Source organism: Microtus oregoni, unplaced genomic scaffold, assembly GCF_018167655.1.
Source record: "Microtus oregoni isolate MIOR12 unplaced genomic scaffold, Mior012 000046F_ref0000063, whole genome shotgun sequence".
Classification (NCBI taxonomy): domain Eukaryota; kingdom Metazoa; phylum Chordata; class Mammalia; order Rodentia; family Cricetidae; genus Microtus; species Microtus oregoni.
Window position 1 is genome coordinate 14,752,785 of NW_024543220.1, and position 27,984 is coordinate 14,780,768.

A 27,984-nucleotide genomic window follows, 5' to 3' on the forward strand; every position below is an offset into this window, starting at 1 on the left:
TCATCAGAGTTTAGGTAGAGGAATAGCCAGACCAGCAGGCATTCACTGGGGTCTAGAGTTTTCTATTTGATTGTAGCTGGTTGGGGGCATGTTTGAAAGGAGCCATCGGGTAGTATTTCTTACATTTCAGCTTGAACCTTTACGTTTGGGGGTGGGGTGCAGAAGAGTGGAGGAATAAAGAGTTGGATAAAAAGTAGAACCCCCACAGACTGTAGAGTCCTCAGTCCTAGCCCCTGCTCCCTCCCACCAGACACTCAAGGGCTGCCTCACCCTGGGGGCGGGTGGAGGACCTCACTGGAATTGCCCTGCAGCCTCCACAAATCTTTCACTCTAGGATAGGTAAATGCAGGCTTGCCTTTTAAAGCCGGCCTGTGAGAGATGAGAGAACTGGGAGGACATCGGTGACACGCTACATCAAAACACCTTCCTGCCTGGCTCAGTCTTTCAAGACTAAAAAAGCCAATGCCTCACCTCCCCTGAACCTTATGCAGGGAAACCACAGTTCACATCATTAGCGGAGCTACAGCCCAACATGGATCCGCTCCTGCCCACAAAGGGAGATGTTTGCTTTAGGGTTTTCTTTTTTTTTTTTTTTTTCCTAGACAGGGTTTCTCTATGGTTTTGGAGCCTGTCCTGGAACTAGCTCTTGTAGACCAGGCTGGTGCTTTAGGGTTTTCTTTTTCTTTCTTTTTTTTTTTCCAAAAGATTTATTTATTATGTATACATTCTGCCTCCATGTATGCCCACACGCCAGAAGAGGGCGCCAGACCCCCATTACAGATGGTTGTGAGACACCATATGGTTGCTGGGAATTGAACTCAGGACCTTTTGGAAGAGCAGCCAGTGCTCTTAACCACTGAGCCATCTCTCCAGCCCTGCTTTAGGGTTTTCAAAGCCGTGTCTTGTTTGGACATCTAAAGCTGAAGGAATCGCTCCTTTATAGCGGTACCAACTTAGAGGAAAACACCTTATTTTATATCTCTTGGATAGCACAGGGTAGAAATAGCATAGGTGAGGGTTTGGGCTGTGGCTCAGTGGTCAAGACTTGTCTAGACAACAATAATAATATAGAATAAATAAAATAAAAGTGAAGATACAGCACAGGGGTTAGGAGGTGGCCACTGCAGAAGCTGGGACTCCAGTCTCCCTCAACAGTAGCCAGCAATGATCAGGTATTTACCAAGGACCGGGAACATCTCTCTGATAAGAATTAGTCTTTCAAAGAGCTCCATAAGCGAGTGCTCTTGTTAGTAGAGACATGTAGGTCCTCTTTGTTGTCTAGCTTCTCTGGAGTTGTGGATTGTAGGCTGGTTTTCCTTTGCTTTATGTCTAAAAGCCACTTATGAGCGAGAACATATTATATTTGTCTTTCTGGGTCTGGATTACCTTACTCCATATGTTTTTTTCTAGATTCATCCATTTGCAAGCAAGCATGTCTTTTCCATCCTCCCCAGGTTTACATTCTGGCTACAGAGGAATCCACTGAGCTGTGCAAAGGGTACAAGCAGGATGTAGTTGGGGTTTGGGGGATGGCGCAAGGTACAATTGTCTGAAAAGAACAGTATCGGCTCAGGGCACGAAGGCCAAGTTCTCAGCACAAATTAGATTTATTTGTCCCTGAGGGACAGAGGGCAGGGAATAAGAGACAAACACAGGAGACAGAGGATGAGGGAGAAAGGGAAGGAACAAGGGTAGGGGGCAGGAGTATTTGTCCTGAAGGGACAAGGGACGCCTCTGGATAGAGGGGAGATAGACACGGCCCATGGGAGAATGGCAGATTATAAAAGGACCAGAGGGAAATCCTGTGATAGGATGAGGTGTTTAATTTGAATTGGACATGGTAATTAGGCGAGCCAAAGGGGGCTTTTGATGCGGAATTTCAATACTTTGGTAGCTGGTCTTTGGTAGTCAACCTCAGGAAGAGGAGGAGGAAGTGGCCATATAAGGGAACAGATCTTGGTGGCTTCTAGCAAGGCTGAAGGAAGAGGGAGAAGGCAAGGCCTGCCAAGCCATATGCTCGACTTCCCACCTTTTTTGTTTATTGTTGGGTCACTGGGTGTTGGGTAAGTGGGTGTCATTCTCTGCCTGCTTTCTGCAGATTTGGGGGCATTGTTGTTAGGGGACCCAAGGAGGCTGAATTGTTGGTCAAGGCTGGGAAAAACAGGCTGTGTCAGCCAGTGTCCAGGTTCTGAGGGAACATCTGAGGCTAGGGAAGCCTTGTCTGTGAGCTGGACCAAGATGTAGATCCCAAGGGGACAGCCGAGGCTGGCGCCTGAGTTGCTGGAGAAGTCTGTAGTTGATTTGTAATTCCTTCAGACAGATCAGACAGATGTGCAGTAAAGCAGTTAAAAAAATATTTTATCTTGGATGACATCTGATACTGTTAGGTTTGGAACATTTAGGCCGGCTGTATCAGGTCAACTGGGGAAAAACTGGTTGTGTGGGGAGAATATGATTTGAGAAGCTTCCATTATATCAGAATCGGTTTTCCTGGGGTGTTTAGGTGGGTTCTGAAATTGAGGTATTTTAGGAACATGGATGATTGGGGAAGCTCTTGGCAAGCAGTGAGGGGTTGGTCTGTTGTTTCAGGTTTTGGGGGTTGCTGTGGAAAGGCTGAGGAAATTTAACTATGGTTACCAAAGGGGCACTTGAATGGTTAAAGGGACGAGCAGTCATGGGTGCCACAGCCAGTGTAGCCTGGATGCCTAGACTGGCGGGTGTGTGTATGTGTGGTGTGTGTGCTGGGATTGAGACACTGAGGCTTCTTTTCAGGTGGAAGAAGAACACCTTTAGTTTGCCCAGCAACCTTTTATATCTCTACTCCTTCTGTGGAGACCCACCAGCCAGAAAGAACACAAACATCCTTGTCAATTACAGACCACAAGGAAGTTCTGCTGTCAGTCACGGGAGTGAGGGCAGCTAGATCACAACAATGGGGAGATGGGGTAAGGCAACTCGGGTATCAGCAGCTAGACACAGACTGCAGTGGGGATGCACCCCTTTTGAACCCAGCACTTGGGAGACAGGGGCAGGCAGATTTCTGTGAGTTTGAGGCCAGCCTGGTCTACAGAGCGACTTCCAGGACAGCCAGGGCTGTTACACAAAGAAACCCTATCTCAAAACAAAACAAAACAAAAAGCAAAAAACCCACACACATATACATATAATTTAAATGCAATCTTTAAAATCTCATTGATTTTTTTAAAGATTTTATTTATTTATTTATTATGTATACAATATTCTGCCTGCATATGCCTGCAGGCCAGAAGAGGACATCAGATCTCATTATAGATTGTTGTGAGCCACCATGTGGTTGCTGGGAATTGAACTCAGGACCTCTGGAAGAGCAGCCAGTGCTCTTAACCTCTGGGCCATCTCTCCAACCCCTCATTGATTTTTTTTAAAGCAGTGATTAATGCCAGTGTATGTCTCATGGCCTTCATGGGCATGTGGTAGTGGGGCAGGGACTGTGAACCATTTGACTAGTTGTGATCTTGGTATCTGTGAAGGCTGGCTCCGGATGTCCTCTGACAGATACTCAGCTCCTCGTGTGCGGAAGGGTCCTAGGTGAAGCTACAGGACTGGTGCTGGGGATCCAGCTCAGTGGGTAAGGCATGTGCCACAGAAGCGTGAGGTCCTGAGTTCGACTCCCCAGACCCATGTGAAAGCCTTGTTCCTGTGGCAAGATGAGAGGTGGAGGAGAGGCCCTGGAAGCCTGAAGGGGGCAACAACAGCGAAAAGTCTCAAGGTGGACAGGTGAGGTGTGACACCTGAGGTTGTCCTCAGATACACACATACACACAAATAAATTTAACAGCAGAGTCAGGAAGGGTGGCTGTAATTCCAGCATTTGGGAAGCGGAGGCAGCTTGGGTTGCAAAGCAACCCTTTCTCAAAGAAATAAATTAGAAATCAATGAAACCTATCAGATGGCTCAGCAGGTGGAGGTGCTTGCCACAGCCTGATGACCTAAGTTTCACCCCCCAGGACCCACAAAAGGGAGAACTATAAACTGTCCTCTGGCAGTCACACTCAAGACCCCATGTCTATACATAACAGATAAATAAATGTAAAGTGTTTAATGAATAAAATGAAATGTATATTTATATACACTGCACCTTATGCATACACCAATTGCATGTATTTATTACTTCTTTGTGTGTAGGGACCCATGTGGACTCCAGAGGACAGCTGACAGTTCTCCCTTCGCAGCAGGTGTGTTCCAGGGGCTGAACACAGGCCATGAACTTCGGTAGAAAGCAGTGTTACTGAACCGCCTTGCCAACCCTCATCTACGCTAGAGCAGTGGCTCTCAACCTTCCTAATGCTGCAGCCCTTTAATACAGTTCCTCATGTTGTGGTGACCAAGACCATAAAATTATTTTCATTTCTACTTCATAACCGTATTTTGCTACTGCTATGGTTTTCATGCAGACATCTGTATTTTCAGTGGCCGTGGGCAACCCCTGTGAAAGGATTGAGAGCTGCTCTAAATCATCACCTCATACAACATATATGCTGTGTGAGCAGTGGTTTAATAACAAAGTTGAGGGAAAAATGACTAGAAAAAAGTGTACATAGCCGGGCGGTGGTGGCGCACGCCTTTAATCCCAGCAACAGGAGGTAGAGGCAGGCGGATCTCTGTGAGTTCGAGCCCAGCCTGGTCTACAAGAGCTAGTTCCAGGACAGGCTCCAAAGCCACAGAGAAACCCTGTCTCAAAAGAAAAAAAAAAAAAAGAAAGAAAGCAAAGCCCTTTAGATGTCTTTCTTTATTAGGACCATCAGTTGTTTTAGACAGGCACAGTAACACAGCTTCACAGAGTTAAACAAACCCTTGTCATTCTCTTGACCCTGGGTTCAATCTTCAGCACCTCCCACCCCAAACCCAAAGCAGGCCATAGTTTTAAATAACAAAGCATTTTGTTGTGTTTGTTTTGTAGATAGGGTCTCCTATCCCAGGCTGGCATTGAACTCACTGTGTAGCCCAGGACGGCCTGGGATTTTTCTTTTTTTTTTTTTTCTTTCTTTCTTTTTTTTTTTTTTTTAACAGACTTAATTCACTTTTATTTTCCTTGTATAAAAACCCTTATGTGGTGGCCACAGCTGGAGCCTGGGTCCTCTGAACAGAAACTCTGGTGTGGGTTTTCACAAGATGGTCAGTGAATTCCTGATAAGGAGACTTGGTGAAAACAGTCTCTTTCCAGAGGTCGGGGGTCAGGTAGCTGTAGGTCTTAGAGATGGCATCAAAGGTGGCCTTGGCAAAGTTGCCCAGGGTGGCAGTGCAGCCCCTGGCTGATGTGTAGCAGTCATCAATGCCAGCCATCATCAGTAGCTTCTTGGGCACAGGAGCAGAGACTATGCCAGTGCCTCTGGGGGCAGGAATGAGACGCACTAGCACAGAACCACAGCGGCCTGTCACTTTGCAAGGAACAGTGTGGGGCTTGCCAATCTTGTTCCCCCAGTAGTCTCTCCGCACAGGGACAATGGAAAGCTTGGCCAAGATGATGGCCCCTCGGATGGCAGTGGCTACCTCCTTGGAGCACTTGACACCGAGACCTACATGACCATTGTAGTCCCCAATAGCGACGAAAACCTTGAACCTGGTCCGCTGGCCTGCCCTCGTCTGCTTCTGCACGGGCATGATCTTCAGAACCTCATCCTTTAGGGAAGCTCCCAGGAAAAAGTCAATAATCTCAGATTCCTTAATGGGCAGGGAGAACAGGTAGATCTCCTCTAGGGACTTGATATTCATGTCCTTAACCAGGCGGCCCAGCTTGGTGACGGGAATCCACTCCTTGTCTTCAGCTTTACCTCCGCGAGCCCCGCGGCCTCGGCCTCGGCCACGGCCTCGACCACGGCCGCGGCCCCTCAGACCGCTGCCGAATCCTCCGCGGAAGCCGCCACGGCCTCCTAATCCTGGGCCCCTGGGTCCTCCGGGCCCTCCCGCTGCACCGGCGTCATCCGCCATTTGGTGTTTTCCAGAAGAAGAAGAAACCGGCCTGGGATTTTTCATCTTTCTGTTTCTACTTCCATCACATCCTGACAAAGAAAAAAGGGGTGAGATGGAAATAAGAGGTTCCAGTTGGTAGCTGCTAGACCTGGGGTGGTAACTTTGGAGGGGAAGGTATTGGCTGTGGGAGATAGTCACGTTAGACTCACGAACCCGAAGAAAGCGGTAGTGTTTCTTATTTTTATATTTATTATAGTTTTTTATTTAAGTATTTGTGTGTACACATAAACCCGCCATGGGGCGCAAGTGGAGATCAGAGGCCAATCTGAAGGGTCGGATTTCTCCAGCCACCACACAGGGGAAGCCTGAGGATGGAACTCTGGTCGCCAGGCTTGGCAGCAGGCGACTTTACTTGCTGAGCCATCCTCCAAGCCCTGTTGTTTACTTTGTAAGGCTTTAGATTTTGGAGACACAGTCTCCCGGGGTAGCCAAGCCCGGCCTGTAACTTTTGATCACCGACCTCCCTCCGCATAGGTGCGTTAGGCCCACCCTCCCGGTTAGCACCTCCTCCCTTCCCGCCCGCCCCATCCCTCCTTCCGCGGCGCACGCGCACTGCCCGCCTTCCCAGCCCAGAGGCGGGCTCGCGTTCCCATCGATTCGTCTCCCTGGGCGATTGCTTCTGTCTGTTGTTTAGTTATGGTGCGGGCCAGGACACGGGAAGGCGGCTGGAGTTTGGCTGGTTGCTGAGCGCTGCCCCAGTCCAGTGCCGAGCGGGCTATGGGCGAGCCCGACCCTGTGGGCTCGGGGCAGCTCGCGGCCGGCCGGAGCTGGTGCTTGCGGCGACTGGGGATGGACCGTGAGTGGTTGCTGCTGGAGGCTGCGAGTGAGGTGAGGGCGAGCGGCCCGGCGGGGGGGGGGGGGGCTGGGGGGGGGCGGGGGGCGCTGCGGGAGCGGGGAGCTGAGGAGCGGCGCCCCGCCGCGGGGATCCGGCTTGCGAGGAGGCACCGAGGTGGCAGCTGGGATCGAGCCGCCTTAGCGACTGGCCGGACCGCGCCGCGAGGCCAGGCGAGGCCGTGGTTTGAGAGGCCCGGGCTGGTGGGTGGCTGCGCGGGAGCGAGCCCGTGCCAGAGCTGCCGTAACGGACACAGGACCCTCCAGTGAGCCGAAAGTAGGCACGGTCCCCGTTAGGGTCTTTCGGAGCCTTGCCGTTACTCAACTCAGGGAAACTGAGGCTGAGGCGTCCCCACTGACCCCGACAATGGCGAACCTGCCCGGATGGTTGCGGAGGGCGTGTACTCTCTAGAGTTGATTTTGAGTGTGCTCGCGAGTTTTTAAGGGTGACTTGCCTAAAATCCTCCAACATGAATCTAAAAATAAAGTCTTCTTTTACCTCCGAGGAGAATGAGCGCGTTGGGGTGGACCACGGTTGCACTCTCGAAGTGGGTCAGGGACAGTCAGCAATTCTCTCCAGAAACTGCTTACAGTTTTTGATAATGCAGGCTTGTAGGGCTGGTGCTGAGGATCGAACCTCAGAGAGCTTGGAAGGCAAGCTCTCTGCCAGCTGAACAGTGTCTTTAGCTCCATTGATGCAAAACTAAAACACAAAAAGGGGAGGCACAGTTATGAACGGAAGGGAGGTGCGAGATTTGGTACCTGAAAAACTAAGCGTGGGCCGCATCCTTGTGGTCAGCTCTGGAAGGAGAACTGGGTCAGGTCAGGTCCGAGCTTGTCATTCAGAGCCCTTTGGGCTTTGTGCAGTACTGAGTGTTGGTCGTCCTGTGTGCTGGCTGAGGTCTTATGTCAACTTGACACACACACTGGAGTTACGTGAAGAAGGGAGTCTTAATTGAGAAAATGCCTCCATAAGAAACGGCTGGTCTTTTAGTGATTGGAGGGGAGGCCCCAGCCCACTGTGGGTGGTGCCATCCCTGGGCTGGTGGTCCTGGGTTCTATAAGAAAGCAGGCTGAGCAAGCCGCGAGGAGCAAGCCAGTAATCAGCTCCCCTCCATGGTCTCTGCAGTTTGAGTTCTTGTCCTGACCTCCTTCCTTTCCTCCCCAAGTTGCTTTCTGTTTGTCATGTGTCATCGCAGCAATAGTAATCCCAGCTGAGACATCCATGTAAGCTAAACTCATTGTCTTGGCAGTTTTAGTTTTTTGTTGTTGTTTTTGAGAGGCTGTATGTTCTCAAATGTAGTTTCTGCCCTTGGAGTTTATGGTTTGAACCAGGAAAAGAGGATTTATACAGTGAAGGAGTCCGTGAACATCTGTGTTGGTCAAGGTGTGGCTTGTTTAACATTATTCTAGAGCAGGCCCGGCTTTAAATTAGCAGGCATTAGAGAGCCACTTATTTTTAATTTAAGGTCCTTTTTGTCTACAGAGCTCTCCTCGAGATGTTCAGTACCGTTCCGTAGATTTGTGTGGAATCACGTCGAAGGGGAGAGGGACCCTAACAAACCAAGAGATTGCTGAAGGCGGTGTCAGGAGTGACCCCTATGGGGATGGTCACTATGTGTAAGAGAAGCCCGCCTGGTGATGTCAAAGTCAGGTTGTCGGCAGCATTTGAAGCATGGCCTGCCGAGTGTAGGGTTTGCACAGAGGTCAGGTTGAGTCGGGTCTTCTGTAATGGTTCTCAGGTGAATAGCTCACGTGGGTTTGCGGGTTTGTGCAAGGTCTCAGGAGGTGTGCTGGCGGCCAAGAGCTGAGGTGGGTTAGTTCCCTCAGTTTCAGTTTTCTCAGATAAAATTATAAAACACGGCGGGCTCCTCATATTGTATCGAAGGAGTCCTTTGGCAGGTTATCTGTCTGAATGGGTGTCTTTAAACTTTGTGAACTAGTCTAGAGATGTGTGTAAGCACAGACGAGCAGAGGTTTATTGCAGGCGAGCTACTTCAGTCCTGCAAAGAAAAGCTGTGTCTTTTGCTTGCTTGTGTTCTTCTCTTGTATTTGGTTTTCATGAATCTGTGGGTTGGAAAACGGGAAGGAATGGTTAGAGTACTTACTGGTTATTTCAGAAACAGCTGTTGTCTGAGGTTTCTGTCCCACCTAGTCCTGCGGTTGTTCAGTTCCAAAGAAACACACAGAGGTCTACATTATTATAAACTGATTGGCCAACAGACAAGTATTATGGGTTAAAATAAGTTATGAGTTAATAAGAAGACCAGCCAGTGCTCTTAACCTCTGAGCCATCCCTCCAGACCCTATTTTATTTTCTTATGTCTTGGCCGAAGGTACAGCATCAACTGCCATATCAGGTTTGTGGAAACTAATGCTAGAGGAACATGGTGTATGTCTATCTGATGGCAGATCAAAGAGTTAAGTCTTAGAAGGCAGCATGCTAGGCTGAACTAATAGATGAAGATGAACGGCAGCAGTGTCAGGGCCTGCCATTGAATCCACAGTTGCCAGCTAGTCAGGTAGAGAAAGACAGCATGGTAGTCTTGCAGGAGGGGAGGATGGAGAATGGAGTCATTTCTCAGGCCTAGGATGCCTTGGCAGTGTGCTGGAGCGCTGTGAAGGCCGGTGCTGCCCATCAGCAGCCATGCCTAGAACTGGGGAAACCATACATGACTTGACTTTATAGAAGAACTTAAATTTCTTTTTCTTAAATAACATCTGTAACACTAAACCAGGGGTTCTTTCATAGATGGGTTGAGATGTCAAACTCAGGCTGTGGAAGTTCAGGACAATGTCTGGGACTAGAGGGCCAGGAACTCGGGTACTTCACTATGTGAAGAAGGAGATGGGAGATTCCCTGATGAACCTAGGGCAGAACCAGGGCCAGCTGGAAGAATTGCAGAGAAAAGGATGCCAAGTTAGACATTTAAAAGTCCTTATGTGGGCTGGAGAGATGGCTCAGTGGTTAAGAGCATTGCCTGCTCTTCCAAAGGTCCTGAGTTCAATTCCCGGAAACCACATGGTGGCTCACAACCATCTGTAAAGAGGTCTGGTGCCCTCTTCCGGCCTGCAGGCATACACACAGAATATTGTATACATAATAAATAAATAAAATAAATATTAAAAAAAGTCCTTATGTATTTTAACGGCAGTGCTGAAGATGAATTGATGGGGATGTGAGAGAAGAAACTGTAGGCAGCAGCTTGCTGTTCAGTCCCAAAGAAACACACAGAGGCTTTTACTAACTATACACTGTTTGGCCTGTTAGCTCACGATTATTATTAGCTAGCCCTGACAACTTAAATTAACTCATAATTCTTGTCTGTGTTTAGCCACGTGGCTCGGTACCTTTTCTCATTGAGGCATTCTCATCTTGCTTCCTCTGCGTCTGGCTGGTGACTGCTTCATTGCCTTCCCTCTTCCCAGAATTCTCCTACTCTGGTTGCCCTGCCTATACTTCCTGCTTGGCTACTGGCGGCCAATCAGTGTTTTATTAAACCATTATAAGAGACAAATCTTTACAGTGTACAAGAGCGTTGTCCCACATCAAGAAATCCTTGTCTTACTGGTTCAGGGTTGTGCTAGCCTGAGAGTTCATGGTAACTCTTCTTTATTTTTTATTATGGTATGATTGTTTTGACTACATGTATGTCTGTGCAGCACATACATGTCTGGTGCCTGGTTACGGGGGCAGGTGGTAATATACCGGAAGAGGGCATCAGATCTCCTGCAACTGGGGTTATGGATGGTTTTGAGCCTCCATGCCGCTGTTGGGAAAACAAGCCTGGGTCTTCCGGAAGAGCAGCCAGTGCTCCCAGCTATTCTCTTAGCACAGCTTCTTGCCTTTTCCTCTGTGGTGGCTCCCTTTGGCAGCTGAGGAGGGGGCACAGCAGCAGATGAACCGGTCAGGACCCACGTCTGCTGCTGGTCGGTAAGATTGCAAAGAACCTCCCTTCTAGCGGAGTGACCAACTGTGTCTTACATTACCCCTGTCTTTCAGGTGACGATAGGACGAGGATTTGGCGTTACCTACCAGCTGATATCCAAGGTCTGCCCCCTGATGATCTCTCGGAACCACTGTGTTTTGAAACAGAATCCCGAGGGACAGTGGACAATTATGGACAACGAGGTACAGGAGCTCACGTGAGCCTAATGATTCATATTGAGTTTTATGGATTTTGTTTGATTGGTTTTTCGAGACAGGGTTTCTCTGTGTAGCCATGAGTGTCCCGGAACTCACTCTGTAGACCAGGCTGAACCTCAAACTCACAGAGATCCACCTGCCTCTACCTCCCTAGTGCTGGGGTTAAAGGTGTGTGTCACCACTGCCTGGCTGAGTTTTACTCCCATGTGCTTTGTGTGCGTGCATGCGTGTGTGTGTTTGAACGTGAGTGCAGGAGCCAGCAGAGGCTAGCCAGGTCCCCGTGGCCCTGGAGTTACAGGCTGCTGGGAGCCACTCAGTGTGGGTGCTGGGAACTGAACCGGGTATGTGATGCTCTTGACCCCGAGCCTTCTCTCCAGCCCTCTGAGCTATTTTAGTTTTTCCTTTTCTTTCCTTATTTTGGATTTTCGAGACAGGGGTTTCTCTTTATGGCTCTGAATGTTCTAGAACTTGCTCTGTAGACCAAGCTGGCCTTGAATTCATGGAGATCCGCCTGCCTCTGCATCCCCAGTGCTGGGTTTAAACATGGCACATATCTGTAATCCCAGATTTCCTTTTCTTAACCCCTGATAGTTGTCCTCGTAAAATATTAAAAACTAGCCACGCCCACCTGTTCTCTTTCGAAGGCGCACAGCACTTTTGTGTGCTGCAGGAAGTTAGGCTGCGCAAGGTGATGGATGCCCTGAATGAGCACTACCTCAAAGGGAGTGTCTGGAGTACAGCTGTGGCTCCTCTTCCAGATGGTAGACCATAGTTCTGTGGAAACAGGCTCCTTGAAAGGGACCCAGGTTCAATTCCCAGTACTCACATGGCAGCTCATAACTATTTGTAACTCAAGTTCCAGGGAATCTGACGTCCTCACACAGGCTCATAAAAATAAATAAAGCAAGAAAAAAAACCTTGCTTAAAGCCTGTTGGCATTCTCAGAAACATTTTGACTTTGAATAATGTGTTTTCCTGCTTTAAATATTTCTTTAGATTTATTTTATTATTGTATTACTTACATGTATGTGCGTCTGTGTGTATTGTATGCGCGTCTGTGTGTATTGTATGCACATTTGTGCACAGGTGCTTGAGGCCAGAAGAGAGGTTTGGGTTCTCCAGAGCTGGAGTTGCAGGCAATGGTGAGGTGCCCCATGTGGGTGCTGGGAATTGCGTTAGGGTTCTCTGGAAAAGGCGCAAGCGCTCTGAACCACTGAGCTGTCCCTTCAACTAACTCCCTTTAAACAAACTGTAAATTGATCAGCCTAGCAGGAAGTGTACAGAGTCCAGCAACTAGGAAGCAATTGATCAGTCTAGCGGGAAGTAGAGCCCAGCAGTTAGGAAGCACCTCAAGTGCAAACATGCAAACTCCTGGAACATGGAAACAGACCATGGAATAGGGGACTTCCTTTTTAAGGTGGGGGTGTTGTTATGTAATGCAGGCTAGCCTTAAGCACATCTGCTCCTTGGTGATTTCTCGTTTGTGCAGTAGACTCTGGCATCTCAAGTCCTAGGAACATGCTTTTTGTGGTGGAGTCTCACTATGTGGAGTAATTCCCCTTCAGGCCTGCTAGGATCACAACAACCAGAGTGGCCCTGGCTTCTGTTTGCCACTCTAGCCCTCATCTGGCACACTTGGGATTTGGTCTCTGTGTACAGGTACTCTGTCCTTGTGTGCCTGGGCAAAGCCAGAGGGAATCAGATTCTCTGGAACTTGAGCTATGGGCAGTTGTGAACCTCCTTATAGGTGCTGGGAAATGAACCTGGGTCCTTAGCCAGAACAGCCAGTGCTCTTAACCCCTGAGCCATCTCTCCAGCTCTGGCATACTTTTTAAGAATTCTGCCAGGTGGTGGTGGCATACACCTTTAATCCCAGCACTGGGGAGGCAGAAGCAGAGGCAGAGGCAGGTGGATCTCTGAGTTTGAGGCCAGCCTGGTCTACAGAGCTCTAATTCCAGAATTGCTAGGCTGTTACACAAAGAAACTGTCTTGAAAAGCCAAAAGGGAAAAGGAGAAAAAAAAATTGTGATGTAGGTAAAGCACTTGCCACACAAGCAGGTAGACTTGAACTTGGCTCCCCAGGACCTGTGTAAAGCCATAGGAACTATCCAGTGTCTGTGATCCCTGTGTTCCTACAGCATGTTGGCAGGCAGAGACGGGGATCTCAGAACAGCAGCTATGAAACCCTTCTCACATTAGAGGGGTGGGGGGCTAAAAATATTTGATGCACGTGTTTAATCCCAGCACTTGGGAGGCAGAAGCAAGTGGATCTCTGTGGGTTTGAGGCCAGTCTGATCTACAAGAGCTAGTTCCAGGACAGGCTCGATAGCTACAGTAAAATCCTTTCTCTAAAAACAAAACAAGGGGGCTGGAGAGATGGCTCAGTGGTTAAGAGCATTGCCTGCTCTTCCAAAGGTTCTGAGTTCAATTCCCAGCAACCACATGGTGGCTCACAACCATCTGTAAAGAGGTCTGGTGCCCTCTTCTGGCCTGCAGACATACACACAGACAGAACATTGTATACATAATAAATAAATAAATTAATTAAAAAAAAAGACACAACAACAACAACAACAAATTAATGGTAGTATAATAAAGTTAAGGGTTTCTATTCTTCAAAATATATCGTTAAAGAAAAGACAAGCCCTGAGTGGCAGTGTTTGCTGTGCATGTCATGTGAAGTGTGCTTGTGTATGTACAGAGCTGCTAGTCAGCTTTTCAAAAGACAGGTGCATCCCAGAAAGAGTGGAACACGAGAAGTTGTTGGAACTCAAGTGATTAGGGAAATGCAAATCAAAACCACAAGGGAATACTCTGGCAAGGATAAGGAACAAGTACAGCTGTCTTTTCTTTTAGAGGGAAGGTGGCTTGACACAAGGACTTTGAAAATACATAACTCGTTCAATTGAACATCTGATCTGTGCAGCTTAGGGCACAATTGCTGTCTCTAGGTGGCATTTGTAATGTCCACCCACAATAGAATGTACAAAGGATGAGTTCCACAGTGAACACTACTGTATTGAACATGGGGACGTCTTACTGAGTGAGAAGGCGCCACGGCAAGTTGCTGGACATGCCGATATAGGCCTGTAGTCCCGGAACTAGGAGGGTAGAGCAGATCCCACGCCGACCTGGGCTATGTAGCCAGACTGTCCCAAAGAAACGAAGCAGGGACTAGGGAGATTGCCAGGCAGGCATGAGGACCCAACTTCAAATCCCCATGTGAAAAGCTATGGATGGCGGTGGGTGTCTGTAACCACAGGGCTGGGGAGGTGGGGAGAAGTGGAGTTCCTCAAGCTCACTGCCCGGGCAGCCTGATTGCTGAGTTCCAAGAAGTAAGAGACCTTGGTCTTGGAGGGAACCTGAGATCAGTTCCCAGCACCCACCTCAGCTCTTCACAGCCACCTGTAAGTACAGCCGTAGGGGTCCTCTGGCCTCTCTGGGCACTTGCCACTCAAATGCACACACATAATTTAAAACAATAAATCTTTTTTTAAAAAATGAGGAGGCAGGTGTGGTGGTGCGTACTTTTAATTCTATCATTGAAGAGGCAGAAACAGGCAGATTTCTGAATTGCAGCCCAACCTGGTCTACAAAGCAAGTTTCAGGCCAGCCAGAACTACACAGTGAGACCATAAACAAAATAACAATAAGGTCTGTTTGCTACACTGTAACACGCGTAGACAGCTGCTGCTGGTGTTACTCGGCCAGGTCCCACCTACAGTTTGACTCCCCCAGTACAAAGTATTGGTTTTGTATACTGGGAAGTGCTGTGCTTGTTCAGTGTGTGGAGGGCCCACGTGCAGAACATGGGTGACTCCTGCCTTGTGGTTTGCATTCTTTTTTTTTTTTTTTTTTTTTTTTTTTTGTTTTTTTGGTTTTTTGAGACAGGGTTCCTCTGTGGCTTTGGAGCCTGTCCTGGAGCTAGCTCTTGTAGACCAGGCTGGTCTCGAACTCACAGAGATCCGCCTACCTCTGCCTCCCGAGTGCGCCACCATCACCCAGCTTGTGGTTTGCATTCTTTCCGCTCTTGAATCATTGCCTGGAGTTTAGGTCAATAGGAGTGATTGAGTTTCAGTGTTCTTTAGTGCCTTGCGTGTTTTGAGTAAGGTGATTCTTGCCCCTTACACAAGCGGTTCTCTGCGGAGGCATGAATGTGAAATATAGGCAGGAAGCCAAAGCACTGCACGCACAGGGCTCTTTCCAGGGATGGTGGTTTATGAACCTTTCGCTTCCATTTGTTCTCCAGGGTTTTCCCTCTGAAAAGGCAGAAGGTTTCGTAGCAGCAAGAGAGAAATTCCATTAAGAGGAGGAAAAGCATGAGCTTATTTTGTTTTGTTTTCATTTCCCCTAGAGTCTAAATGGTGTTTGGCTGAACAGGGAGCGGCTGGTGCCATTACAGGTTTATTGCATCCAAAAGGGAGACCACATCCAGCTTGGAGTGCCGCTGGACAGTAAGGGGAGCGCAGAGTATGAATACGAAGTCATTGAAGAAGACTGGGGGACGCTGTCTCCCTGCCTCACCCTGAAGAATGCCCAGACAGGGGGCAAAAATGAAGACTTGAGAACTAAAAGGAAATTCAGTTTGGATGGATTAGAGAGTCCTGCGGCTGAAGGCCCCTCGGCTCTCAAATGCGAAGTACCTGCAGTCTCTTGTAAAACTGTTGAGCCAGTGACCGCAGGCGGAAAAGGTGAAGCGGCAAGTCAGCCCTTGGGATATTTGTGTCCTAAGTTGCCTTCTCTTGGGGCAAGTGACAAGACCACTGGGACTCACGCATGCCCTACTCTCTCAAAGGTCATCGAACTTTATCCGAAGAAGCAGAAGCCCTCCAGCCCATCAGCATCTCAGAGCAGCTTAGAGCTGTTTAAGGTGACCATGTCCAGGATTCTGAGGCTGAAAACACAGGTGCACGAGAAACAGATAGCCGTCCTGAATGTGAAGAGGCAGACCCGAAAGGGGAGCTCCAAGAAGCTTGTAATGATGGAGAAGGAACTGCAAGACTTACAATCTCAGCTGTATGCAGAGCAGGCTCAGCAGCAAGCAAGAGTGGAGCAGCTGGAGAAGACTTTCCAGAAAGAGGAGCATCACCTCCAGGTACCACAGAGCTAGCAGGCTGTAGCATGAATAATAGAAACCCAGAGACAGAAATTGGGGCTCAACTCAAAAACCAGAAAAGCAAAGCAGCCAAGCCACTAGGAAGTCTTAACCTCTACCAAGGCTGGGCGACCACAGGCTAAGCAACCAGAGCCTCTCCTCCCATTTTGTATTCCCTCTAGTGCTGGGATTAAAGGCGTGTGACTCCCTAGGACTGGGATTAAAGGTGTGAGCCACCACCACCTGGATCTCTTTCTACATTGATCGTGTGTAGCTCAGGGTGGCTTTGAACTCACAGAAATCCATCTGACTCTGTCTCCCAAACCCTGGGATTTAAGGTGTGTGTCACTATTGTCTGACCTTAGTGGCTTTAGCTTTGCCTCTGGTCTTCAGGCCAGATTTATTTATTAAAATACAAATAATATACCACTATAGCAGGCAGAGGTACCTTCAGCTGGGCAGGCATTTTGTGAACTTCTGGCTAGAGTTGTCTTTGAAGCAGACATCAGATGCTAAGCCTTGGAGACAGAATGGGAGCAGAAAACCAAGATGAAGTTTTGGAAAGGGGGCTGGAGAGATGGCTCAGTGGTTAAGAGCACCGGCTGCTCCTCCACCTGAGTTCAATTCCCAGCAACCACATGGTGGCTCACAACCATCTGTACTGAGATCTGGCGCCCTCCTCTGGCGTGTGGGCATATATGGAGGCAGAATGTTGTATACATAATAAATAAATAAATCTTTTAAAAAAAAGTTTTGGAAAGATTAAGATTTCAGTACACTGATGAGATCAGGAGCCAGTTAGGGTACCAAGATGAGCAAGGTAACACAAAAGCCAGCTGGGATATAACTGATTTCTGATCGAAAACTGAGGGGTTTCAGGTCCAAAATAAATTTAGGGAGAAGCTGGGTAGAGATGAGGGCACCACAGAACTGTGATTTCCCTAGGACTCCTTTCTTTGCTCTCTGTGTAGACAAAACCAAGTCGGAGCCCAGAGCAAGTGCAGATCAGCTCCTGTACTGTCCTGTATGTGACAGCTTGTTGGCTGTGAGGTCAGCTCTAGCCACCGGGGGTGGGCGGTTTTGTTTCTCCATGGACAGGCACACAACTGGCTGGATGATAAGCCACCATCCTTTACTAGAAGATAAAAGTGTCTGAGTGGTACAGGGGTGGGCCCACGTATGGTCTCATCTCCAAACGGTTTACTTAGATGACAGGCTTGTGCATAAAGCTGGCTGGAGCTGATCCTGTTCCTGCTTAAAATGTCAGTTCCCATATGGCAGGGCCCTTGTTGTTCCCATCCCCGCTGTCCAGGTGATGGTGAATGTCAAGAATTCCCTGTGGTTGGCTTGGAACCAAGAAGGGTCGTCACAGCTGCAGTGAAAGGTGTTTTTATCTTGCTTGAGCCTCACAGGGCAAGGAACAGCCTGTAGTAGTGTTGGCTCGTTTCTGAAGAATTTATAGCTTTCTTTCTGATCTCTGCTGTCTCCTTGAGCTGGTAGGATTAGCAAAAGCTGCGGATTACGCGGGTGCCTTCAGGACATACGTGGTGGGTGTGCATACCTTCTTCCCCTGTCCAACCCAGACAGCTGTCAGTTCCAGAGGGTGGGAGTCTGAAGCTCAGCGTGTCGCACCTTCGCTGAGTGGAGTTCTCTAGGGGATAGCGCCTTCAGAAGCCATCGCGCCTGGGACTAGCATTCATGGTCGTGCTGGGCGCTAAAGATGCAGCTAAAAGTCTTTTCTCTGGGGCAGAAGGTTAAAGACAGAAGAGGCTAGGTTAGCAATTTCTTGAGGTTATGTTGGCATGACTTCGAGAAGTACATCCAGTTCTTTGGGTTAGCTGCGTCTCCCTCTGCCCTTGGTGTAGTCTGGCCTGCCCCCGCTCCAGAAGCTGTTGCCCCTGCTCCGTGCTCGGTGTTTGGAGCACCTCATTGCCTGACACTGTCTTTGGGATTCTGCGTGGCATTAAAATGGCAAATGTTGTTTGTAATCACTGAGTTCTTGTTGTGACGAGATATGCTGCCCATAAACATTTTGGAAGAATAATTTTCAGGGTGATGCATTACATCATGAATGATTCAAAATGCCCACCCTATAGGTAATTCCTAAGGCAGCAAGCTCTCAGAGGCTGTGCAGGAGAAGCCGCCACAGATGAGGGGGCAGTTTGAATGGCTGGCATAGGAAAGGCGACAGAGGCTCAGGCAAGGGCAGAAAGTGGCTTGTAGAGGGTGGTCACTGTGGAGGGACAAACCGTGGAAATGCTGTGGTTGCTGGCCTCGGCGGGGGTTGTATTTGTGGCTCATTTCTCAGTTTCAGCCATTTGGGTATCATGGCATTAGATAATAGAAGAAGCTCAGTCTGTCACCCTGTTGTTTGCAGAGCCACTCAGCTGGTGGCTTGCCGCTGACAGTCGGAAGTATGCAATGGTTGAGCAAGTAAGACTGTTGAAATCCTTTGCTGACAACAACTTGCCGTAAAATGGGGGTTTTCCGCCTGCTCCCTGCCTCGTGCTGTTCCTCGTCACACCTGCTTGTTGCGGGATTTTGTTTCCTGCTTGACTGCAGTGAGACCTTCCATTTTGTTTGCCCTTTCAGGGTTTGGAGAAGGAGCCAGGAGAAGAGCACCTGAAGCAGCAGCTGGTCCAGGCTCTGCAGGAGGTAACCTACTCTCCCGCTTCCAGAGGCTGTGGTGGTTGGTGAGTGGGGAACAGCCAGGCATCACGTGGCCACTAGCTGCCTCTGCCTCTGCCTCTTAGCTCACTGCTCTGTGGTCTCCAGTCTGCAAACAGAGCAGGTGGCAGATGCTCACACCATCAGGCTGGAGATTTGCAGCCTCAGACACACACCAGATCTCAGCATGGAAACGTAGGTCTTCATCTAGCAGAAGCTGCCCTGGTGATGATGGTACCAACAGCCTGTAGAAATTTGGAAGCTCTCTGGAATAGTGAGGGCAACAAAGGGGGGAGATATTAGCTAAGGCTTGGGCCTTAGGGCCTCTGCGGGCCTTTGTACCTCACCGTCCCTGCACTGCGGCATCCAGAAACTATTCAAGAATGTTGCAGTCATTTTAGGCCAGTTTGAGGATATACAGTCAGACGTAAAAACATCCTCTTAACAAAATAGGCACACTTACAGCATCAGGTCGCCTAAGACTGCTTCTAACTTATGTCATTGAACCCTGTGACTGCCTCTTATGTGCTCTTGTATGTCTTTAAAGCTTGCTTCAGCTGGACATAGTGGTACACACTAATCCCAGCACTTGGGATGCAGAGGCAGGTAAACCTCTGTGAGTTCAAGGCCAGCCTAGTCTACATAGCAAGACTCTATTTCAAAAACAAACAACTAAAACCCTTGCTTTGTCTTTGAGCTTTGATTATGGTCAGTAGTTTGGTACAAGTTTAGTTAAAAGGTTAATAAGTTGGTTCGCCCTCCTCGGGCACAGCAGCAGCTTTGCATACGAACTTGCTCAGAGGTCATCTTCTTATCTGCTCTTGCGGACCTGTGCCTCAGCCTTGTGCTGCTAGCAGTCAGTGAGAAGAGGCTGCCTTGGTTTCCTTGTGGGGAGGGGCACAAATAGCTTTGGAAATAATTAGGCAAAAATTATATCTTTGGAATTTTATTTTTTGAGCTTATCTGTTGTATAGGGTGAAAGGGCAGGCATTGTTCCCATTTGAGTATTTGTGTTTTTTGCTTAGTGTGTGAGGGTTTAAGCACTCACCTGTGGTGCTGGAAACGTGACCTGAGTTTGGTCGCCAGCACGCACATTAGAAATCTCTCAATCCCTTGTAACTCTAGCTCCAGAGACTGGAGGTCTCTTTTGGCCTCCCACGGTACCCTACATATGTGACTTAAACTCATACAAACAGACTAAATAAAATTAAAAACAGATCTTTAGAAATAAATCAGCACATTTAAAAAAATGTGTGTGTGTACACTCGTGCCAGTGTGTGTGAAGGACGGCTTTCGGGAGTTGGTTCCTCCTCCTTGTGAGTTCCAGGAATCACACTGGTCTTCAGGTCTTCAGGCTTACACTGAGCCATCTCCCCGGCCCCCTGGAGAGGTTTTAAACTAGCGCTTAGAGGTCTGAAACCAGCTAGAATCAGGTTTTGCTCCGCAGAAGGTCTGTGTCAGTCACAGAGCTCCCTGTGGCCCCAGCACCTCCTGCTCTAACACGGGAAAACACGTGTGTCATGAGGTGCCTGGCCAGTCTGACAGGTGCTTGAGGGCCATGCTCTGCTCAGCTGGCGTGTTCTATCCTGTGAAGGTGCTCTCTTTTCCAGACTCACAGGCTTTAAACCCTTTTCCGGATGTTTTTCAGGTTTGTTATTTTCTTGCCAACTCTGGCGGTAGGGTCACTTGTTTTCCCATTTTATAGATAAGACAGTTCTGGAACATAGACGTATTAGTGGCTAAGATGAAGACCATGGTTTTTAGGGAACCACACACTGACACGTTTGTTTCTTTCTTCAACTTCTTAAAAAAGACTTGTTTTGATTTTTTTATATGCATTTGTATGTGGAGGTATGGCATGTGAGTTCGGTGCCCTTGGAGACCATGGGCATCCATTCCCCTGAAGCTAGAGCTACGGGAGATTGTGAGCTGCCCGACATGGGTGCTGGGGACCAAACTTGGGCCCACATATTTAGCAGCATGCTGCTTTTAAGTAAATGCCAGCTGCCTCTTTAGCCCTGAGATTATTTCTTGAAATTATCTGCAGAGAGAAACCTCTATTCTACCTCCTTTTAAAGAGTATTCAAGGTGAGAGTCTTAAGTCTATGCTGTACTTATGCATGAAGGGACTCAGCTTTCTCTTCTCCCCTCTCCTTCCTTCCTCGTATCTTCCTGTGTCCTCTCCTTTGCTTGCTCAGTGTCAAGCCTCAGCCTTCACGCACACGAGTATGTGCTCTATGACTGGGTCACATCCCAACCCGTAAATTACATTCACAGCTGCAGAACCTGCTGATATTTGGTGTAAGGAGTTAGTCACAGGTGTCAGCTGTTGGCACTGGGCGTGCCAGACCTTAGCCAGGTTAGTTCCAGAGGACTAGCACACTTGCTGTCCTCCCCGTCTCATCCTGATTCATCTGTCCTGAAGGAAAGCAAGCTGTTTTTGAAGTTGTCATCACTGGTCCCCAAAGCAAAGTCACTGAGAGAGGGAGGATGCACAGGTGTGTGGCTAACGAGAGGGTGTTACCCCGCTCGTCCTGACGGCTTGCCTGCTGTTTCTGCAGCATCGGGCTCTAATGGAAGAGCTGAACCGCAGCAAGAAGGCCTTTGAGAAGATCATTCAAGCCAAGAACAAAGAATTGGAGCAGACCAAGGTACTGACAGATGAGGGCAGCTTAGCATTGGCACATGCAGCTGGGCATCCCGAGGGCACAGTTGCCGTGGAGAATAAATTCCTTACCTGGGGAGAGGACCTGTGAAGTTCTCAGTCCATACTGCAGCACCTGCTTCCTTCCATGTTCAGAAGCCACGTGCCGGGAGGAGGCCTGCACCCTGTATCCTGCCTTCTGTAGGACTCCCTTTCAGGATGTGTCTTCCCCCATCAAATCCATCGAACTCTTTTTTTTTTTTTTTTTTTTAAGACTGTTGCCTTCATGACGCTCTGGTTGTCCCAAAACTTGCTCTGTAGACCAGGCTGGCTTTGAACTCAGATCCTCCTGCCTCTGCCTCCTAAACGCGAGGATGCACCACCACTGCCCAGCAGAACTTTTAAATTATAAATTACAAGCAGATGCCTACCAGGGCCAGACCATAATAAGAGTGAGTGAAGAGGCCTGAGGGTGAGAACTGGAGGAGCTGTGAGGCCATGCTGCTTCCTGACCCCTCCCAGAAGACAGTGCTTTTCCACCCAGTCAGTCACAGCGAGAAACGCAAGCCTGGGCTTGTCAGAGCTCACTTCTGCATAGTAAGCAGAAATCTAGATGTTTAAGTGATGAAATAACCCAATTTTCAAATATTGTCAAGTTTTTTTAAGCTTGTGTAATCCTAAAATACGTATTTATGAGTAGTCATTTGATGTTTCAATCTCTGTACAAATTCAGGTTTTGTGTGTGTTTTTAAATGGCATAAAGGCCAAGCTGAGCAGACCTGTGGGCGGCCAGTCCACACATCAGTTTCTAGTCAGAAATGAGCATATGAGGCAGACTGTATCCTCCCCTACTCCAGGTTCAGAACCGAAGCTGAGGAAAAGAAGGAAGAGACTCTCTCCCTAACAGATTTGGTGTCCCTGTCTTTTGTTCAGATCAGAACCTTTTTTTGGTGGTGGCAGTGGGTGCTAGGGATGGACCAGGTGCTAGGCTTTCTGGGCGGCTCTGTCCTGAGCTGCAGCCTCTTTAAGTCCTTTGAGTGTGTGTTTTTTTTTTTTTTTTTTTGAGACAGGGTTTCTCTTCTGTAGCTTTTGGTGCCGGTCCTGGAACTAGCTCTTGTAGACCAGGCTGGCCTCGAACTCACAGAGATCCTCCTGCCTCTGCCTCCCAAGTGCTGGGATTAAAGGCGTGCGCCACCACCGCCCGGCTGAGTGTGTTTTCTGAGACAGGACTTTCCTGTGTATCCCAGGCTGGCCAGTAATCTACCTAGCAGGATTGTTGTCGCGCACCACCCCACTTGCCTCTCAAGCCTGTTTGTTTATTTATTTATTTATTTTTGGAGGCTGGCCTTATAGTGCAGGCTGTCCTCAAACTAAAACTTACTGTGTAGCCAAAAAAGACCTTGAACTTATTTTAAACTATTTTTTTATTATTATTTTATATATACAAGTAATTTGCCTGCATGTCTTTGCACCACATGTGTGTGCACCTGAAGAGGCCAGAAGAGGGTGCTTGATTACCTGGAACTGGAGTTACAGACAGTTGTAAACTTACTTGTGGGTACTAAGAATCGAACCCGGGTCCTCTGGAAGAGCCAGCAGTGCTGTTCACCATTGAGCCCTCTCTCCAGCCCCACCTCCGCGCAATCTCTTGATCCTCCCGTTTCCAATCCCACTTGCTGTCACTTTGCTTTACCACATATTTTAAAACCCAGGGCTTAAAAGTCCTCCGAGCTGGCTGACGAGGGGCTCAGTACTCATGTTCCGATCCTAGTAAGGAGGTGCTGGCCGGAGTTGGTTCACAGATGGTACTGGCTTGCAATGTCTTCACATGGGACAGGAACAGGGCCAGCTCCTGTAGGCTTTGTCCAAGGCCACTGTCCTGTCCTCCAGTCCCCGTAGCCACCTAAGGGCTTCCCCCTTCCTGATGTTGTCATGCTGCAGGCTAGTTTTCAGCGGGAATGGGGAGAGGAAGGCGGAGCTAGCATTCTGTTGTAATAGACAGCTCTTGGTGACCCAGTATCATTTTTGCCTGCTCGCCAGTCCCCCCTCCCCCCCAGGCAGTCCCATTGGATCCTGCTCTGCTAGACTAACCTTGCTCCTGTCCTGTCCTGCATTCTGGTTTCCCTAGGTGACTGGGTAGCGTTGTGTCTTTGCAGGAAGAAAAGGAGAAGGTGCAAGCCCAGAAGGAGAAGGTTTTGAGCCACGTGAATGACGTGCTGGAGAACGAGCTTCAGTGCATCATCTGCTCTGAGTACTTCATTGAGGTGAGTGTGAGCAGTGTTCTTCGTCGTCGTCCCGGTCCCCCCCCCACCCCGGCCCCCGCCCACCCCGCGCAGGGTGCACCAGCCTTTGCCCCTCCTCCTCCGTCCCTGCCCCACCCTGCCCGCCCGCCCCTCGCAGTGCATCAGCCTTCCAGGCTGCTTCTGCTGTGGGGGGGGACAGGAGGGGGGACGGGGGGGGGGGGGCGAGGACGGACAGGGACGGGACACCTCTCAGAGAGAACTTAGTTCAGAAACCTGGAGCTGTTTGATTTCCCGGTGATGTCTGAAGGTAGCCACTTGTCATTACATCATGCAGTCTTCACCATGCTTTTGTTCCTCTTGGATCACCATTTTAATTGCAATGCAAGCCTGTCAGGGCCACACAGTATTGGAGTAAAGCTGCTCACTGATGCTGTCCTTTCTTAACTCTGGACGGGCGCGGTGCTGTGTGGGCTTGTAGCGTGCCTTTTTGATGAGGAAGTGGATGCCATTATATGTGGTTGCTATGGATATTCAGGGGCCAGAGTGAGCATGTTTCAGGGTTTTGAGGGTCCTTTTGAAAGTGGAACCCTCCCCCTCCAAGTTGCCACTTGCTGCTTTGTCACCAGCTCTTAGTTTTCATTCATTTCTAGCATTTGGGTTTTTTTTAACTACTTTTTAAATTTGATCTTTATTAGGCTAGGTGGTGTGGTGCACGCTTTAATCATTAGAGTCAGAGGCAGGCGGATCTCAGTGAGTTCGAGGCCCCAGCCTGGTCTACAAAGCAAGTTCCAGAACAGCTAGAGCTGTTACACAGAGAAACTCTGTCTTGAAAAACCAAAAATTAAAAGTTTAATCTTTATTATTATTTTATATGCATTGGTGTTTTTGCCTGCATGTATGTCGATATGAGGCTGTCAGAGCCTCTGGAACTGGAGTTACAGGCAGTTGTGAGCTGCTGTGTGGGTGCTGGGAAGTGAACTTAGGACCTCAAGGAGAGCATCCAGTGCTATTGACTTCTGAGCCACCTCTCCAGCCCCAGTTTCTAGCATTTGTAACCAGTTCATTTTATCCTAAAAGTGTTAAGGCGATGCTGTCAAACAGCAGGCTTTTAGACTTTGGAAAGGAAAGTACGTGTCCAGAGGGATTCCTGTTTGAGGCAAGCTCCAGGAGGTTGCGTGTGTTAGCCTTCTGAGGAATGTCTCAGGAGGATCAGTGTCTTGACTACAGGCCATTCATTGGTTTCTGCAGTTTCTAGTCTGATGGTTCCCTGCTGTGGAAATTCTCAGCATTGCTCAGGACTGTGGAAGCTAGCAGAAAATAGGACAGAGTAGAAATGGGTAGGGAGTGAACATCTTTTTGTTTTTTGAGACAGAGTTTCTCTGTGTAACAGTCCTGGCTGGCCTGGAACTTGCTCTGTAGACCAGGCTGGCATTGAACTCGTAGAGATCCGCCTGCCTCTGCCTCCCAAGTGCTGGGATTAAAGGCCTGCGCCACCACCACCCGGCACCCCAGAGCATCTTTGTAAGGTAGGACTGGTGGACTTTCTTTTTGGAGATTTGTTCCTGGTCCAGCTGTGAGAAAGTAAGAGTGGCAAGTGTTATTCGTGTGTTCCCTTTCACGTTGTAGGCTGTCACCCTGAACTGCGCCCACAGTTTCTGCTCCTTCTGTATCAGTGAATGGATGAAGCGGAAAGCAGAGTGTCCCATTTGTCGAAAAGACATTGAGTCCCAAACCCACTCCCTGGTTCTGGACAATTGCATTAATAAGATGGTGGATAATCTGGGCTCAGAAGTGAAAGAGCGGCGAAGTCTCCTCCTCAGGGAACGGAAAGGTGAGTGAGTTTTGAGAACTGCTCCTCAACAGGGGACTTCATTACTTCTGAACTGCATCCAGTGTTTTAGGGGAGAACTTGGGGAATAGAAATGGAAGCGTTAAGGGAGTTCAGAGCACCACAGCGGGAAGGGCTCAGTTAGGAATCGCCGCTGGAGTTTGAGCATCCCAGAGTCCTGCGTCTACCTGGTCCCTGAAGGGCAATAAAGAAAGCTGTGACGGAAAACGTCAGATGGTTTGCCATGCGGACACCAGATGGTGCTGTTGCTGAAGACAGCTTGGTTCTGCCACTTGAGTTGACACGTTATAAATAAGATGTGTGTAAGTCTGATTCAGGACTCGGAGAGTACCTGGGGAAGCATACACAAGCCCTGCTTGTAAGAGCCGTGGCGTATGGCTGGGGCAGCTCAGCCGTCCTTTCCTGGTGTGTGCAAGTCCCTGTTCTCCTGTTCTATTCTGTCTCCTAGTCAGAGGACTTTGGATTGGGGAAGGGATGTTCATTTACATCACTGGTTCTCAGCCTTCTTGTTGCTGTGACCCTGTAATACAGTTCCTCCTGTTGTGGTGACCCCCCAATGATAAAATTATTCTCAGTGCTACTTCGTAACTGCAATTTTGCTGCTGTTATGAATCATAATGTAAATACCTGTATTTTCTAATAGTCTTTTGGGGTCGTGACCCACATGTTAAGAACCACTGATTTAAGTGGCCTTGTCAAACTTGGGGCTCATGTTAAAGCCTGCAGAGAGCCACTTCTCTTGGTGGTGGTGCTGCAGAAGACTCAGAACCAACAAGGAGGCTACTGGGTAGGGTGTATTGATTATTGAGTAGAGATCCATTTTGCAGAGTGAATATGCCTGTGATATTCCATCACTACCTTCTGGGAATTGAAAATTAACCAGGAGCTGTTGTCCATAACCACCACCTGGCCATAGTGCGTGTGACTTGGTTGTACTCCTAAGTCCAGAGATGCTGGACAGCCTAAAAGGGCAGACACTATTAACAAGAATTGGGTGTTCTGCTTATAGTTTAGTTCTCTCCTAGTCCTACTGTAGGTATCAACTATTTCAGGTAGGGCCAGGAATCTGTGGCTGATTCATAGGTGGCTGTGGTGTGAGACTGGGCAGGCAGTGTGGATGTTGAGCAGGAAGCATGGCCTAGCCAGTTGCTGTCCAGGAATGTTCTGAAGCTTGAAGGGAAGGGTTTCTTTGTTGCTTCCCTGATACCTGCTTGAATACTTGGTGCCCAATGTAGAGTCCCCACACATTTTACCTCTGTCCTTGACGCTGGCAGAACCCCATTGCTTTTCATTTCCCCTTGCTCCATAGGAGCGCTCCATGGGCGCTGGGGTGGAGAGCTGTAGCCATCTCCTGTCTGCTGGAGAGACGGAAAGGCGAGGGCGCTGGCGGCTTCACACAAAGAACTGCGTAGAGGATCCTGTAAGGGAAGTGATGTTTGGGCCAAGCTTCAGGGCTTCCTGGATGCTCTTTTTCCAACCAGAAGACATGGCCCACAACAGCAAGACTTGCGGGGTCTGCTGGTGGCGAAAAGCTTGTGGCACCTCGCTTCCCTGTCTGAGAGGAGCAATGGCCTGGAGCCAGATGATCAGGATCAGGACCTTTGAGCTGGCGTGTGTCCTCTGTCAGGGTGGGGACCCATGAGAGTTTAGTTGCCCAGTGCACACCCGCGTTCTTATCAGGCCACTCCCAGCTGATGTTAGAAGGGCCCAAGTCCCAAGTTCTCTTCTACTGTGAGGTGCTTGTGTAGAGTGAACACCCCAGTGTATCCGTGTAAATAAATGCAATGCAGATATTAAAGAATATTTACCACTTTAATGATAAACTTACAGAACCGAAGTTCCCGCGTGGCACAGGAGGTAGGAAGGAAAGGGGCGGAGCCGCCCGCGAGCCCATTTATCTGTAGGCATTCGCCCGAGGCAAACCCCGCCCCCTAAAGGGGCTGTATTAACCCTACATCTCCCCCTTTTGTCTAAATAAGACAGAACTAAACCAAATATAACTATAAACAATAATAACAAATGATAAATATAACAAACAATATTGAGAACAAAAGTTTTGCTAGGCATTTTATCTCAAGGAGTCTAAATAATGTAGAGAGTAACTACTATTAAATAATCTTCAACTCCATCAAAGATCTGAGAAGGGAATAAATATTACTTAACAAATGAGAAATACCCAAAATGTGCAACAAATGACAGAGACAACTGACTACCTGGGCAATCACCCAAAGTCTCGTTTGCAATGTTGAGTCAACCAACTTTGGCTAAGGCCTAACATAACTGACATACCATTATCAAATGCAAGGAACTTTCTTAGAATTATCCTACCCTGTCTTGGCAAGATAAGACAATCCTGTTTCATATCTTAGTCAGTAGTTGAGGTATGGGCTTTTCTTAACCCAAAGGCCAGTTCTGCCAAGAAGATAAGCTCCCAGTGGAGTGTCTTTGGTGCTCAACATTCTCTCGGGAGTAGAGTGATGTTGCCAGGAGTAATTGTGT

The 27,984-nt window shown here is 48.6% G+C and overlaps 2 protein-coding genes across 7 annotated transcripts in view; one reads left to right on the plus strand and one right to left on the minus strand.

Annotated features, from left to right (window-relative positions):
- Positions 1 to 5,082: 5,082 nt before the first annotated feature.
- Positions 5,083 to 6,000, minus strand: LOC121435553 (40S ribosomal protein S2-like). The gene has a single exon (XM_041634983.1). It carries the CDS (start codon positions 5,965 to 5,967, stop codon positions 5,086 to 5,088), a length of 882 nt encoding a protein of 293 aa, XP_041490917.1. The 5' UTR covers positions 5,968 to 6,000; the 3' UTR covers positions 5,083 to 5,085.
- A 591-nt stretch (positions 6,001 to 6,591) lies between these two features.
- The window catches only part of Cmtr1 (cap methyltransferase 1), a 95,817-nt gene continuing 74,424 nt past the window's right edge, over positions 6,592 to 27,984 (plus strand). For 2 of the 6 annotated variants that reach the window (XM_041634353.1, XM_041634352.1), the window contains exons 1-7: positions 6,592 to 6,837; positions 10,844 to 10,972; positions 15,342 to 16,082; positions 18,675 to 18,737; positions 21,311 to 21,400; positions 23,550 to 23,657; positions 25,263 to 25,467. In XM_041634353.1, coding sequence (XP_041490287.1) covers positions 6,727 to 6,837; positions 10,844 to 10,972; positions 15,342 to 16,082; positions 18,675 to 18,737; positions 21,311 to 21,400; positions 23,550 to 23,657; positions 25,263 to 25,467 — 1,447 coding nt within the window. In that variant the 5' untranslated portion in view covers positions 6,592 to 6,726. Of the gene's footprint in view, positions 6,838 to 10,843; positions 10,973 to 15,341; positions 16,083 to 18,674; positions 18,738 to 21,310; positions 21,401 to 23,549; positions 23,658 to 25,262; positions 25,468 to 26,794; positions 27,289 to 27,984 lie in introns of those variants that run through there. The other 4 variants (XM_041634351.1, XM_041634347.1, XM_041634346.1 and 1 more) reach the window with 4 other exon arrangements.

Excerpts from the sequence above, each read along its gene's own strand:
- LOC121435553 (XM_041634983.1), bottom strand. The coding sequence starts at position 5,967 with ATGGCGGATGACGCCGGTGCAGCGGGAGGGCCCGGAGGACCCAGGGGC.